We start from the raw sequence: 16,123 nt of genomic DNA on the forward strand, positions 1-16,123 counted from the left end.
TCCGTACAGTGAGCGGGAACCCCAATTAGTGCACCGTGTTCGCTTGCCATGCTTCGGGCATAGGTTACTATTCCCAATCATAGTCCACGTGGATCGTAACGTATAAAAAAGTTCAGAAAATGAAAAAAAAATTGAAAAACGCTTGTCGACCTTTTCCCATATCGACCGAGTATATGTTGACCTAGTGACCATGTCGACATAATGCATGTCGACCAATAGTGGTCGACCTAATGACTGTCAACCTAAGTGTGGTCGACCTAATTACCGTATCCCTGGCAGAGAAGGAGCCTTGCCTATTAAACCACTACATTTATCTTAGTTTTCCATCTTGGAAGATGTCAACATGGAATGTCAGGACTAAAAACACAACATAATAATAACAACAACAACAACAACAACAACAACAATAAAAAAAAACATTCCTGTTGTGTACATTACTTTTTACTCATTTTATAATAGCCAAGCACAATAAAACTAGAGCTTTGCGGTTCTCCAGAAATCTGAATCCACATGAATTTTGTAGATCCGAACCAAACCCAAACCTGGTCCAGATCTCCTGAGGAGATCCGGTTTGAACAGAGTCCCGGATCGGTTCTTCCTGCGGTTCAGAAATTCGAGTTTAAATACAAATTTTGGGTTTTGGATTACAAAAATTAGCTGATTTTAGCTGTTTTTATAGATGTTTATCAACAATTATTGATTAATATATCGATTTTTAGGCAAACCAAAAACTGAATCCGATTGATAACACTTGAGGGTGGTTTTGTCAAAACCAAAGCCAAAAAGGCTAAAACATGATTGCCCTTTTAAAATAATTCAGAGTCGATTGCAGCAGCAAATTTATTAGCAGTTGGGCAAAACCATGTCCACTGAAGGGAGGGGGGGGGGGGGGCGGGCAGATATAACATGTGCAGAGCGAGTTAGATTTGGGTGGGTTATTTTGTTTCTGTGCAGGGTAAATACTGGCTGCTTTATTTTTACACTGCAATTTAGATTTCAGTTTGAACACATCCCCACCCAAATCTAACTCTCTCTGCACATGTTATATCTGCCTCCCCTGCAGTGCACATGGGCCCTCATTCCGAGTTGATCGGTCGCAAGGCGAATTTTGCAGAGTTACACACGCTAAGCCGCCGCCTACTGGGAGTGTATCTTAGCATCTTAAAATTGCGACCGATGTATTCGCAATATTGCGATCACAAACTACTTAGCAGTTTTAGAGTAGCTCCACACTTACTCTGCCTGTGCGATCAGTTCAGTGCTTGTCGTTCCTGGTTTGACGTCACAAACACACCCAGCGTTCGCCCAACCACTCCCCCGTTTCTCCGGCCACTCCTGCGTTTTTCCCGGAAACGGTAGCGTTTTCAGCCACACGCCCATAAAACGCCGTGTTCCCGCCCAGTAACACCCATTTCCTGTCAATCACATTACGATCGCCGGAGCGATGAAAAAGCCGTGAGTAAAAATACTATCTTCATAGCAAAGATACTTGGCGCAGTCGCAGTGCGATTATTGCGCATGCGCACTAAGCGGAATTTCACTGCGATGCGATGAAAAATACCGAGCGAACGACTCGGAATGAGGGCCATGGTTTTGCCCAACTGCTAACAAATTTGCTGCTGCGATCAACTCTGAATTAGGCCCATAGTTTTTTCTGCTATTTGTGTTTATGAGAATTATTATTTTATATTCTCACCATGCAACGATTTACGGTAATAAAATGACTTATACGATTATAGACCTGGAAAAGAACAGCCGGAGAATTTGCTTTGCAGCTGGTGCCCCTGGAGGAAGTTTGGAGTGAGCGTGTTTGGAGTATACATTTCTGCAGTAGAATAATAGAGCTGCCTTCGCTGCCAGCATCTGAATACAAGTTCCAGAGACACAATGCTGCTGGGCAATTGCTTTCAACCACTTTATCACGCCCTGTGCAGTCTCGCAGTGTCAAAGTATATTGTTCACTGAAGATATGTTTTTGTTTTGTTTTTGAAAAACCAGTAATAAAGATTCATTTATAAATCCAACATACTGTAACAAGAACAAGTAATGAGAAGAACTGCACTTTAACACAAAACATAATAGAAAGTGTACTGTACATAGGGTCAATATTAATAAATATGGACATTTCCAGGAAAGAATAATACATGGGTGATTGTATGGTTGGACTGCTGAGGAATGTAGGGTCATTTCTTGCAAACTACACCACAGGCCCAACACACCGCACTGTGTTCCCGATTCAGCATGGAACGCATCTACGGTGTGTTCTCATGCTGAAGCCCTTTTGCAGTGTGCGCAGAAGCAGCACTGCGCGTGTGCAGTGAGATGTGACGGCATCTCACATATACGAACGCCTCTGCCTGATTGACAGCCTGTAGCTGCTTATACACTCTAACACCCTTTCTCTAGAGTAGGGGCTTAGGGATTAATTCAGACCTTATCGCAGCAGTAACATCTTTCTCTAATGGGCAAAACCATGGGGGTCATTCCGAGTTGATCGCTCGCTAGCTAGTTTTAGCAGCCGTGCAAACGCTATGCCGCCGCCCAATGGGGAGTGTATTTTAGCTTAGCAGAAGTGCGAATGCTTGTGCAGCCGAGCTCTGCAAAAAGTTTGTGCAGTTTTTGCGGAGCTCTGATCCTACTCGGCGCTTGCGATCACTTCAGCCTATTCGTGTCCGGATTTGACGTCATACACCCGCCCAGCCATGCCTGCGTTTTTTCAGACACGCCTACGTTTTTGCAAACACTCCCTGAAAACGGTCAGTTGACACCCAGAAACGCCCCCTTGCTGTCAATCTTCCTGCGGCCGTCAGTGCGACTGAAAACTTCGCTAGAACCTTTGCCCAACCACAACGGGCTTTGTACCCGCATGACGCGCGTGCACATTGCGGCCCATACGCATGCGCAGAAATGCTGATTTTTAGCCTGATCGCTGCGCTGCAAACAATGGCAGCTAGCGATCAACTCGGAATGACCCCCCCATGTGCATTGCAGGTGAGGAAGATGTAATATGTATAGACAGAGTTAGATTTGGGTGGGTTCTATTGTTTCTGTGCAGGGTAAATACTGGCTGCTTTATTTTTACACTGCAATTTAGATTTCAGTTTTAACACATCCCACCCAAATCTAAATATCTCTGCACGTTATATCTACCCCACCTGCAGTGCACATGGTTTTGCCCATTAGAGAAAAATTTTGCTGCTGCGATCAGATCTGAATTAGGTCCTTAGTCCATTAAAAAACTTTTTTCAACAATAACTTGTGATGTCTTTCTTCAGGCAGAAGTTTTGTGGCAATGCTTGCAATTGTATTCTTTGTTGGAAAGTACTGTAGGTCAAGAAGACATTGGCCCTCATTCCGAGTTGTTCGCTCGCTAGCTGCTTTTAGCAGCATTGCAAACGCTAAGCCGCCGCCCTCTGGGAGTGTATCTTAGCTTGGCAGAATAGCGAACGAAAGATTAGCAGAATTGCTACTAAATATTTTCTTGCAGTTTCTGAGTAGCTCCAGACCTACTCCTAGATTTTACGATCAGCTCAGTCCGTTTAGTTCCTTGTTTGACGTCACAAACACGCCCTGCATTCGGCCAGCCACTCCCCCGTTTCTCCAGACACTCCCGCGTTTCTCCCTGACACGCCTGCGTTTTTTAGCACACTCCCGGAAAACGCTCAGTTACCACCCAGAAATGCCCCTTTCCTGTCAATCATTCACCGATCAGCACTGCGACTGAAAAGCGCCGCACGAACACCAGCAAATCTACTAAGTTTTGTGTTAAATAACTTAGTGCATGCGCTCTGCGTACCATGCGCAGTTAGCAACAAATCGCAGCGTAGCGAAAATAAGATTTTACTTACCGATAAATCTATTTCTCGGAGTCCGTAGTGGATGCTGGGGTTCCTGAAAGGACCATGGGGAATAGCGGCTCCGCAGGAGACAGGGCACAAAAAGTAAAGCTTTTCCAGATCAGGTGGTGTGCACTGGCTCCTCCCCCTATGACCCTCCTCCAGACTCCAGTTAGGTACTGTGCCCGGACGAGCGTACACAATAAGGGAGGATTTTGAATCCCGGGTAAGACTCATACCAGCCACACCAATCACACCGTACAACTTGTGATCTAAACCCAGTTAACAGTATGATAACAGCGGAGCCTCTGAAAGATGGCTTCCTTCAACAATAACCCGAATTAGTTAACAATAACTATGTACAATTATTGCAGATAATCCGCACTTGGGATGGGCGCCCAGCATCCACTACGGACTCCGAGAAATAGATTTATCGGTAAGTAAAATCTTATTTTCTCTATCGTCCTAGTGGATGCTGGGGTTCCTGAAAGGACCATGGGGATTATACCAAAGCTCCCAAACGGGCGGGAGAGTGCGGATGACTCTGCAGCACCGAATGAGAGAACTCCAGGTCCTCCTTAGCCAGAGTATCAAATTTGTAAAATTTTACAAACGTGTTCTCCCCTGACCACGTAGCTGCTCGGCAAAGTTGTAATGCCGAGACCCCTCGGGCAGCCGCCCAAGATGAACCCACCTTCCTTGTGGAGTGGGCCTTTACAGATTTAGGCTGTGGCAGGCCTGCCACAGAATGTGCAAGTTGGATTGTGCTACAGATCCAACGAGCAATCGTCTGCTTAGACGCAGGAGCACCCATCTTGTTGGGTGCATACAATATAAACAACGAGTCAGATTTTCTGACTCCAGCTGTCCTTGCAATATATATTTTTAATGCTCTGACAACGTCCAGTAACTTGGAGTCCTCCAAGTCACTTGTAGCCGCAGGCACTACAATAGGCTGGTTCAGATGAAATGCTGACACCACCTTAGGGAGAAAATGCGGACGAGTCCGCAGTTCTGCCCTGTCCGAATGGAAAATCAGATATGGGCTTTTGTAAGATAAAGCTGCCAGTTCTGACACTCTCCTGGCCGAAGCCAGGGCTAGAAGTATGGTCACTTTCCATGCGAGATATTTCAAATCCACCTTCTTTAGTGGTTCAAACCAATGAGATTTTAGAAAGTCCAAAACCACATTGAGATCCCACGGTGCCACTGGAGGCACCACAGGAGGCTGTATATGTAGCACTCCCTTAACAAAGGTCTGGACTTCAGGGACTGAAGCCAATTCTTTTTGAAAGAAAATCGACAGGGCCGAAATTTGAACCTTAATAGATCCCAATTTGAGACCCATAGACAATCCTGATTGCAGGAAATGTAGGAATCGACCCAGTTGAAATTCCTCCGTCGGAGCACTCCGATCTTCGCACCACGCAACATATTTTCGCCAAATTCGGTGATAATGTTGCACGGTTACTTCCTTCCTTGCTTTAATCAAAGTAGGAATGACTTCTTCCGGCATGCCTTTTTCCTTTAGGATCCGGCGTTCAACCGCCATGCCGTCAAACGCAGCCGCGGTAAGTCTTGAAACAGACAGGGACCCTGCTGAAGCAAGTCCCTCCTTAGAGGTAGAGGCCACGGATCTTCCGTGATCATCTCTTGAAGTTCCGGGTACCAAGTCCTTCTTGGCCAATCCGGAACCACTAGTATCGTCCTTACGCCTCTTTGCCGTATAATTCTCAATACTTTTGGTATGAGAGGCAGAGGAGGAAACACATACACCGACTGGTACACCCAAGGCGTTACCAGCGCGTCCACAGCTATTGCCTGCGGATCTCTTGACCTGGCGCAATACCTGTCCAGTTTTTTGTTGAGGCGAGACGCCATCATGTCCACCATTGGTCTTTCCCAACGGGTTACCAGCAAGTGGAAGACTTCTGGATGAAGTCCCCACTCTCCCGGGTGAAGATCGTGTCTGCTGAGGAAGTCTGCTTCCCAGTTGTCCACTCCCGGGATGAACACTGCTGACAGTGCTATCACATGATTCTCTGCCCAGCGAAGAATCCTTGCAGCTTCTGCCATTGCACTCCTGCTTCTTGTGCCGCCCTGTCTGTTCACATGGGCGACTGCCGTGATGTTGTCCGACTGGATCAACACCGGTTTTCCCTGAAGCAGAGGTTCTGCCTGGCTTAGAGCATTGTATATTGCTCTTAGTTCCAGAATGTTTATGTGAAGAGACGTTTCCAGGCTCGTCCATACTCCCTGGAAGTTTCTTCCTTGTGTGACTGCTCCCCAGCCTCTCAGGCTGGCGTCCGTGGTCACCAGGATCCAATCCTGTATGCCGAATCTGCGGCCCTCCAATAGATGAGCCCTCTGCAACCACCACAGAAGAGACACCCTTGTCCTTGGAGACAGGGTTATCCGCAGGTGCATCTGAAGATGCGACCCTGACCATTTGTCCAACAGATCCCTTTGGAAAATTCTTGCGTGGAATCTGCCGAATGGAATTGCTTCGTAAGAAGCCACCATTTTTCCCAGGACTCTTGTGCATTGATGTACAGACACCTTTCCTGGTTTTAGGAGGTTCCTGACAAGCTCGGATAACTCCTTGGCTTTTTCCTCCGGGAGAAAAACCTTTTTCTGAACCGTGTCCAGAATCATCCCTAGGAACAGCAGACGAGTTGTCGGCATTAACTGGGATTTTGGAATATTCAGAATCCACCCGTGCTGTTTTAGCACTTCTTGCGACAGTGCTAATCCCATCTCTTCGTCCAAGTATGGGATAATTAATATGCCTTTTCTTCGAAGAAGAATCATCATCTCGGCCATTACCTTTGTAAAGACCCGAGGTGCCGTGGACAATCCGAACGGCAGCGTCTGAAACTGATAGTGACAGTTTTGTACAACGAACCTGAGGTACCCCTGGTGTGAGGGGTAAATTGGAACGTGGAGATACGCATCCTTGATGTCCAAGGATACCATAAAGTCCCCCTCTTCCAGGTTCGCTATCACTGCTCTGAGTGACTCCATCTTGAACTTGAACTTCTTTATGTACAGGTTCAAGGACTTCAGATTTAGAATAGGCCTTACCGAGCCATCCGGCTTCGGTACCACAAAAAGAGTGGAATAATACCCCTTCCCTTGTTGTAGAAGAGGTACCTTGACTATCACCTGCTGAGAGTACAGCTTGTGAATGGCTTCCAAAACCGTCTCCCTTTCGGAGGGGGACGTTGGTAAAGCAGACTTCAGGAAACGGCGAGGTGGATCTGTCTCTAATTCCAACCTGTACCCCTGAGATATTATCTGCAGGATCCAGGGATCTACCTGCGAGTGAGCCCACTGCGCGCTGTAATTTTTGAGACGACCACCCACCGTCCCCGAGTCCGCTTGAGAAGCCCCAGCGTCATGCTGAGGCTTTTGTAGAAGCCGGGGAAGGCTTCTGTTCCTGGGAAGGAGCTGCCTGTTGCTGTCTCTTCCCTCGACCTCTGCCTCGTGGCAGATATGAATAGCCCTTTGCTCTCTTATTTTTAAAGGAACGAAAGGGCTGCGGTTGAAAAGTCGGTGCCTTTTTCTGTTGGGGAGTGACTTGAGGTAGAAAGGTGGATTTCCCGGCTGTAGCCGTGGCCACCAAATCTGATAGACCGACTCCAAATAACTCCTCCCCTTTATACGGCAAAACTTCCATATGTCGTTTTGAATCCGCATCGCCTGTCCACTGTCGCGTCCATAAAGCTCTTCTGGCCGAAATGGACATAGCACTTACCCGTGATGCCAGTGTGCAGATATCCCTCTGTGCATCACGCATATAAAGAAATGCATCCTTTATTTGTTCTAACGACAGTAAAATATTGTCCCTGTCCAGGGTATCAATATTTTCAATCAGGGACTCTGACCAAACTACCCCAGCACTGCCCATCCAGGCAGTCGCTATAGCTGGTCGTAGTATAACACCTGCATGTGTGTATATACTTTTTTGGATATTTTCCATCCTCCTATCTGATGGATCTTTAAGTGCGGCCGTCTCAGGAGAGGGTAACGCCACTTGTTTAGATAAGCGTGTTAGCGCCTTGTCCACCCTAGGAGGTGTTTCCCAGCGCTCCCTAACCTCTGGCGGGAAAGGGTATAATGCCAATAATTTCTTTGAAATTATCAGCTTTTTATCAGGGGCAACCCACGCTTCATTACACACGTCATTTAATTCTTCTGATTCAGGAAAAACTATAGGTAGTTTTTTCACACCCCACATAATACCCTGTTTAGTGGTACCTGTAGTATCAGCTAAATGTAACGTCTCCTTCATTGCCAAAATCATATAACGTGTGGCCCTACTGGAAAATACGGTTGATTCGTCACCGTCACCACTGGAGTCAGTGCCTGCGTCTGGGTCTGTGTCGACCGACTGAGGCAAAGGGCGTTTCACAGCCCCTGACGGTGTTTGAGTCGCCTGGACAGGCACTAATTGATTGTCCGGCCGTCTCATGTCGTCAAACGACTGCTTTAGCGTGTTGACACTATCCCGTAGTTCCATAAATAAAGGCATCCATTCTGGTGTCGACTCCCTAGGGGGTGACATCCTCATATTTGGCAATTGCTCCGCCTCCACACCAATATCGTCCTCATACATGTCGACACACACGTACCGACACACAGCAGACACACAGGGAATGCTCCTAACGAAGACAGGACCCACTAGCCCTTTGGGGAGACAGAGGGAGAGTTTGCCAGCACACACCAAAAGCGCTATATATAACAGGGATAGCCTTATAATAAGTGCTCCCTTATAGCTGCTTTATATATATCAAAATATCGCCATAAATTTGCCCCCCCCTCTCTGTTTTACCCTGTTTCTGTAGTGCAGTGCAGGGGAGAGACCTGGGAGCCGTCCTGACCAGCGGAGCTGTGAGAGGAAATGGCGCCGTGTGCTGAGGAGATAGGCCCCGCCCCTTTTCCGGCGGGCTCGTCTCCCGCTATTTAGTGAATCCAGGCAGGGGTTAAATATCTCCATATAGCCTCTGGGGGCTATATGTGAGGTATTTTTAGCCATTATATAGGTTACATTTGCCTCCCAGGGCGCCCCCCCCCAGCGCCCTGCACCCTCAGTGACTGCGTGTGAAGTGTGCTGAGAGGAAAATGGCGCACAGCTGCAGTGCTGTGCGCTACCTTTAGAAGACTGCAGGAGTCTTCAGCCGCCGATTCTGGACCTCTTCTGACTTCAGCATCTGCAAGGGGGCCGGCGGCGCGGCTCCGGTGACCATCCAGGCTGTACCTGTGATCGTCCCTCTGGAGCTGATGTCCAGTAGCCAAGAAGCCAATCCATCCTGCACGCAGGTGAGTTCACTTCTTCTCCCCTCAGTCCCTCGTTGCAGTGATCCTGTTGCCAGCAGGACTCACTGTAAAATAAAAAAACCTAAGCTAAACTTTTTCTAAGCAGCTCTTTAGGAGAGCCACCTAGATTGCACCCTTCTCGGCCGGGCACAAAAATCTAACTGGAGTCTGGAGGAGGGTCATAGGGGGAGGAGCCAGTGCACACCACCTGATCTGGAAAAGCTTTACTTTTTGTGCCCTGTCTCCTGCGGAGCCGCTATTCCCCATGGTCCTTTCAGGAACCCCAGCATCCACTAGGACGATAGAGAAAATCGGCAACGAGCGAACAACTCGGAATGACCCCCATTGTCATTGTAGAGCACACAAGAACGGATACTTCACATCAGTATGCTTGGTTTTGGGGTTACCTTGCTCTTACTGTGTAAGAGCAAGAGATCCTTGCTTGTCTTCATAAATTTGTGTTGGTTTTTCCTGCTGTTGTCCCAGTCAGGTAACAGTTGTCTCAACCATAACACCTCTTAACCTGAATTGCAACATATTCGATCTGTGTTGAAGATAAAATTATAGATGGCTGCATTCTGTTAGTCCAACTGACTAGTTTTCCACCAAGTAAAAATAAGTGGCTAACGGTGGACTTTTTATCAGTAGACACCCCAGTATCCACGTATCCAGGGGTTGGGTATGTTATCCTGGTGGTCGGGATGCTGAGGTCGGGTGGTCGGGGTGACCATCAGCGGCATTCCACACTTACATACTGACACCGGACGGGTTTAAAAAGTCTACCCGTCCCCTACCCTAACCCTATGGGGGTGGCGGCTATAGCTAACCCTTCGGGGGCAGCTGCTACGGCTAACCCTCAGGGTTGCGGCTGCTATGGCTAACCCTCAGGGTTGCGGCTGCTATGGCTAACCCTCAGGGTTGTGGCTGCTATGGCTAACCCTCAGGGGTGTGGCTGCTATGGCTAACCCTCAGGGGTGTGGCTGCTATGGCTAAACACCTCCCTAGTGCCTAACTCCCCTAGTGCCTAACCCTCCACCCCCCGGGCCCTAACCCGTACCCCGATACCTTCAGGACAACGGCTGACGGTGTTCTGGCGCCGATGCCAGGATTCCGGCTTCGGTCGAATATGTCCGCCGGCATCCCAACCACCGGGATGCCGAAAACTTCCTTTTATCCAGTCAGACTACATTTGTCAATTCTTGGAAATCTTAATTGATATTTCATGGTTCATTTTAAATAGTGTAGAACCCTTCGTACAAAATTATAAACAATGGGGGTCATTCCGAGTTGATTGCTCGCTAGCAACTTTTTGCAGCACTGCGATCAGGTAAAAACTCGGCAAAACTGCGCATGAGTATGCACCGCAATGCACAGGCGCATCGTACGGGTACAAAGAGGATCGGTGCTGGGCGATGGATTTTACGAAGAATCCATTTGCACAGTCGATCGCAAGGAGATTGATAGGAAGAAGGAGTTTATGGGTGTCAACTGACCATTTTCAGGGAGTGGTTGGAAAAACGCAGGTGTGTCCAAGCGTTTGCAGGGCGGGTGTCTGACGTCAATTCCGGGACCGGACAGGCTGAAGTGATCGCAGCGGCTAAGTAAGTCCAGAGCTACTCAGAAACTGCAAAAACTTTTTTGTACCGCTCGGCTGCACAAGCATTCGCACACTTGCAAAGCGAAAATACACTCCCCTATAGGCGGCGACTATCTGATCGCAGCATAGCAAAAAATAGCTAGCGTGCGATCAACTCGGAATGACCCTCAATGTGCCTTGGCTACAGGACTCTTCTATATAATATTGCCCCTGCTGTTGTAATATCAGATCTGGTTACAATAGCAAGTAGAGCAATTTCCTATGATTTTTCTGTATTGGTGTGTATCTGGTAGTGAAACACTTTAGTTAAGTATTCTCTTTGTGCAAGTAATTTACATGGGAGTGCTTATTTGTTTTCTCAATGATCTCTTGCGCTGTTTTCATTTGGTTAAGAAGACGTATTCTTTCTGGGTGCTTGTAGGATGTGATGAGGGTGTATATGGGTTTAGCCTGCTTAACGCCTCTTTTATCCAAGCTGTATTTAACATTGTTTGTACTGTATTGTCTTAAACCTGTATGTATTTTATGTCCATTTTACAATTCTCGAATGTCACCAAGTGGGGTTGTACACAGTTCTTGCCCTTGTATCTATACACAAGCGGCAGGTGCCCAACTGAGTTATATCTTACATTACCACATATGCTTGACCCATGCAAACCAAGTTGACTGCAAGTAGATTAAGGACTGGTAGAGGTCAACCCAATCCCAGATGGGAGTGTGAGCTAATAGATGGCCCAAGTTTACTTAATACAAAGACACAGATGCAGAGCAGAGGGTGCTCTCTCTCCTAGACATTGCTAATATGGGGTTACTACTCCGGTTGTACTCCTCACCAAGCAGACAATGATGGAGGATGAAGTCTTTGTGGCCTTTGCTATTGTGTGTTCATACCAAAAGGTGGAAGACAATGAGCTTGGGGGGTGATTCAGACTTGATCGTAGATGTACTAAATTTAGCACATCTACGATCAGTTTCTCTGACATGCGGGGGGACGGCCTGCACAAGGCTAGCTGCCCAGCATGTCAGGCCCTGCCCTCCCCCCCCCCCCAGCACGGGTGCAAAAGCATTGCACGACGGCGATGCTTTTGCACCCATCAAGTAGCTCCCTGCCTGCACAGTCTAGCTGCGCTGGCAGGCGGCTAACCACCGCGTTCTGGGTTGCTGCGGCTGCATGTGATATCACGCAGCCGTCGCGACCTGCCCCCACACTGATCCGGACATGCTTGTGTTGTCCGGACCGCACCCCACCAACGGCATTCTAACGCCATTGGTATGCCTCCTCCAGCCCCTACCTGTCAATCAGGCTGAGGTGATCGCACCAGTGAGATGCTTTTGCATGTCACTGGGTGTGCGATCGCTGTCTGTGCAGTGATCGGCTCTGCATTAGGCCCTGAGTCCCTAACACATATTTAGAGAAGTAACTGAGATAAGACACTTGAGAATTATGGAAATATGTCAATTGCATTGAACCCCAAGACAGTCGTGTCCAAATTTGCTAAATGTTTGTGATATGCATCTGAATAATAAAATAGTGATAGTGCTTCTTTCACCCACTAGTTGCCTTGTTGCTTTGTGTTGTTGAGATGATAGAGACATTAAGCCGCTTTGGCCCATGATATTATCTTTCTTCCAGTCAGGATAATACACTTGTCACCTTGGAAATTGATGGTGAGCCCATTAGCTACCATGCATCTTACAGACATGAGTGTATATTCCAATCAAATAACATAATACAGTGCACCCTCTACAGCTATTCCCAGAGAGATCCTCCCAGAGAGATCCCGTCTGTAATTGGAGCACATGATTAGACTGTGCCCAATTCTACTAAGTTTTGCAAGACAGATTGTGTGTTTATGATGCAGGTTAAGTTCTAGGAAGAAGTTTCCATCACTCAATGCATATGATATGTTGCTCTATGCTTCAGCAATGGGACCTACGGCAACCTGCTCCAAAACCCAGTACCAGTATATTACTGCAGGCCTTCTTCAGTTGTGCTTCCTGCGCCTAGTTCCAGTATATTACGGCAGCCTACTCCAGTTGTGCTCTAGAACCCAGATCCAGTATAGTACTACAGCCTGCTTCAGTTTTGCTTCCAGCGCCAAGTTCCAGTATATTACAGCAGCCTACTCCAGTTGTGCTCTAGAACCCAGATCCAGTATAGTACTACAGCCTACTTCAGTTGTGCTTCCAGCGCCCAGTTCCAGTATATTACAGCAGCATGCTCCAGTTGTGCTCCAGAACCTAGACCCAGTATAGTACTACAGCCTGCTTCAGTTATGCGTTCAGCATCCAGTTCCAGTATATTTCTGCAGCATACTCCAGTTGCACTCCAGCATCCAGTTCCAGTATATTTCTGCAGCATACTCCAGTTGCACTCCAGCACCCAGTTTCAGTATATTACTGCAGCATGCATCAGTTGTGCTCCAGCACCCAGTTCCAATATAGGGGGTAATATAGACCTGATCGCAGCAGCAAATTTGTTAGCAGTCGGGCAAAATCATGTGCACTACAGGGGGGGCAGATATATCATGTGCAGAGAGAGTTAGATTTGGGTGGGTTATATTGTTTCAGTGCAGGGTAAATACTGTCTGCTTTAATTTTACATTGCAATTTAGATTTCAGTTTGAACACCCCCCCCCCCCAAATTAACTCTTTCAGCACATGTTATATCTACCCCCCCCCCACCACAAAGCACATAGTTTTGACCAACTGCTACCAAATTTGCTGCTGCGATCAACTCTGACTTAGGTCCACAATCTGCAGTCTGCTCCAGAGATGCCAGCATACTGCTCCAGTATATGCTTGTAAACCCTGCACTTGCCTATATGCCAGTTATTGGCAAATTCTGCTAACCTGCTACAGCCACAGGCTATCCTGATAGCCTGCATCTGGTCTCAGTTCTTTTGAAGCATCAGTCTCCAGCTACCACTGCCAGAGACCTGCACAAAGAGTCGCATTATTAGGTCATCCAGCTAACTCACACTGCAACACATACAGCTAGCAGAAGGGGTCCAAGCCCGAATCACCAACCGACTAGTACCACACATATTGTAGATCTAGAATGGAAGGGGACACTCTGTTCACGTTGAGCATCGAAAGTGAAATGTTTCAGAATCTGGCAATGTTAAAGAATAATGTAGCTTTTAAGGTGTTTGTTCCCTTACCATAGAAAAGTCTCTGGGGGGATTCTGGGACCCCACATGGTAACATGATATCACGATTAACAGATGATGGCTCTAAGGTCTGAGTGGACTTGTCCTTGCAGTCAGTGGTCCTGCATCCTGGTCCACAGCAATGTGAGAGGGGAAACAGCTGGAACCGGCCAAGGAGACAATTGTAAGACGGACTCTGTGTGTACATGGTTATTGGAGTCATCGACTGACCAGGGAACCCAAAGTCATTTGGATAAAACACATCATCGTCCAATTCATCGGAGCTCAGAAATATCTCCTGCTCCATCCTATTGGGAAAAGGAAATATGTTACAAATTCACACAGGTCACTTACTGTACACAGGTGTCACGTAATCATATGAATATAAGTGAAATAAAATATCAGACATTTTCTTCGGTCTTATGAAGTTGTGTCCTAAATCTAGTCTTACCATAATATCCCTATAAATCGGGACACTAATGAAGGTTCTGTGGCTGGCTGATTTCAAGCCTGCATTCCACCTGGTATTAATCAACCACAGAACCTGTATTTAAGGGGATTGTATGGTAAGCCTACCTAAATCACAAGTATGCAAAAGGCATACAGACTTCACCGAGTTCTGATACAGCAGGTTAACCAATATCACTTACTAAACAGTCAATTCGGAGGTGGGTCTTAGGGTAGGGCCACACATAGCGGCCAGGTGGGTCCCGTTCAGCGGGATCCGCTGGGCCAGACGCTGAGCGCACATGGGCGCTTATGCAGGTGCCCACACGTGTGCGGCAGTCCCGCCGCCGCCGGATCCAACCGGTTGGGCCAGACATCAGGACGACGGGATTTCAATGTGAACACATACGTGTAACTCTCTGCACATCCCCGATGTCTCATTTGTACTCACAAGGTTTTCTATGCTCTTGCTTTAGTATGTAATATCAGTGTGCCTGTGAATAATCATATATTACTAAATAAAATGTTGTTGCTTTATATGCACTGAGTAAGAGTCAATTATTTACCACGACCTTGGTTGCATTCTCCTATGTCTATTTATCCTCTGAGGCTTCTATAACTGTATATATTTATCCCAGCTGCCTACTTTCTTTTCTTTATCTTGCCTTGCTCCCATCTGTCTCTGTGTGAACTATGTCTTTGGCTCACTATCTGTTTCCATCTGTCTATGTCTACTCACCTGCTAGTTACTGACTTCTGTACAGAGGTTTTTTTGAATACCCTTGACCTGCTGATTTGTAATACTGTACTTATGGCCTAGCTTTCTTTCTCTGATATCCCAAATCGTCCTCACACTAACCTCTCTGTCTATAACGGTAATGGCATTCAGGGGTGCCGACAGCTGTGCCGGGCCCAGGTAATGTGAGGGGGCGTGGACAATGCAGGGAGGAGTGTCCAGCCCCCGCCCCCGCTTAATAATATGAAAAAATCTTTTCGTGTTCCTGCAATGTGGGCACACGTGCTGCACGGGTGGGTGCCGAACGATAACCCCCCATCCCCGCACATAACCCACCCAGGGAGAGAGGGGAGTGACTACTTCTGCAGCTGCCTCTCTCTCCCTGCTCAAAGTGCCGGCGCTGTCTACAAAGGGCAAGTGTGGGGGAGGCAGGGGGCAGTCTTGCAGACCCTGGCCTGGGTGAAGTGTACCCGCTCCCCCCTGGTTTCGGCGCCACTGATGCCATTTTCTACACTCACTGATGCAGAGTTGGATGCAAGTCAGCCTGGTGTGGATCATTAGATCGCCAAGCAAATGGTCTACCGACAATAGGTCAACCCCATAAGGTCGACATGGAAAAGATCGACAGGGCCAAAAGGCAATTTTACAAGTATGGTCAGCATCCATGTCACCCCCTGAGATTTATGATACACTGCCTCTTAGTACAGTTTGTAGTCAATGATGAACTGGAAGTTGGCCATACCTGTTGTTACATCCTGGAATTTGTACCGCCGTAATAAAAGTGTTGCTGATAATCCAAACAAAAACAGGCACTGCTTGCAGATAATTACTGGATGGTGTAATCAGAGATATATCATTAAACGCATTACCAGAGAAGAGTGCCTGGCACTGTTATTAAATATTGTTGGAACAGGCAAGGCCATCTGCCTGTAAGCAACACTGACTAAAAGCACAACAAGTAATATTTTAATTACGTCTGAATAATATCCAATTTCTCAACTATGTATTATTATATTATAGCAATTATCACTGCCAT

The 16,123-nt window shown here is 47.2% G+C and overlaps 1 protein-coding gene across 1 annotated transcript in view; it reads right to left on the minus strand.

Annotated features, from left to right (window-relative positions):
* Positions 1 to 16,123, minus strand: part of BMF (Bcl2 modifying factor) — a 114,508-nt gene that overhangs the window by 69,492 nt on the left and 28,893 nt on the right. The window contains exon 2 of the mRNA XM_063947506.1: positions 13,917 to 14,212. Coding sequence (XP_063803576.1) covers positions 13,917 to 14,212 — 296 coding nt within the window. The remainder of the gene's footprint in view (positions 1 to 13,916; positions 14,213 to 16,123) is intronic.

The sequence above is a fragment of the Pseudophryne corroboree genome, chromosome 12, assembly GCF_028390025.1.
Source record: "Pseudophryne corroboree isolate aPseCor3 chromosome 12, aPseCor3.hap2, whole genome shotgun sequence".
NCBI classification, from domain to species: domain Eukaryota; kingdom Metazoa; phylum Chordata; class Amphibia; order Anura; family Myobatrachidae; genus Pseudophryne; species Pseudophryne corroboree.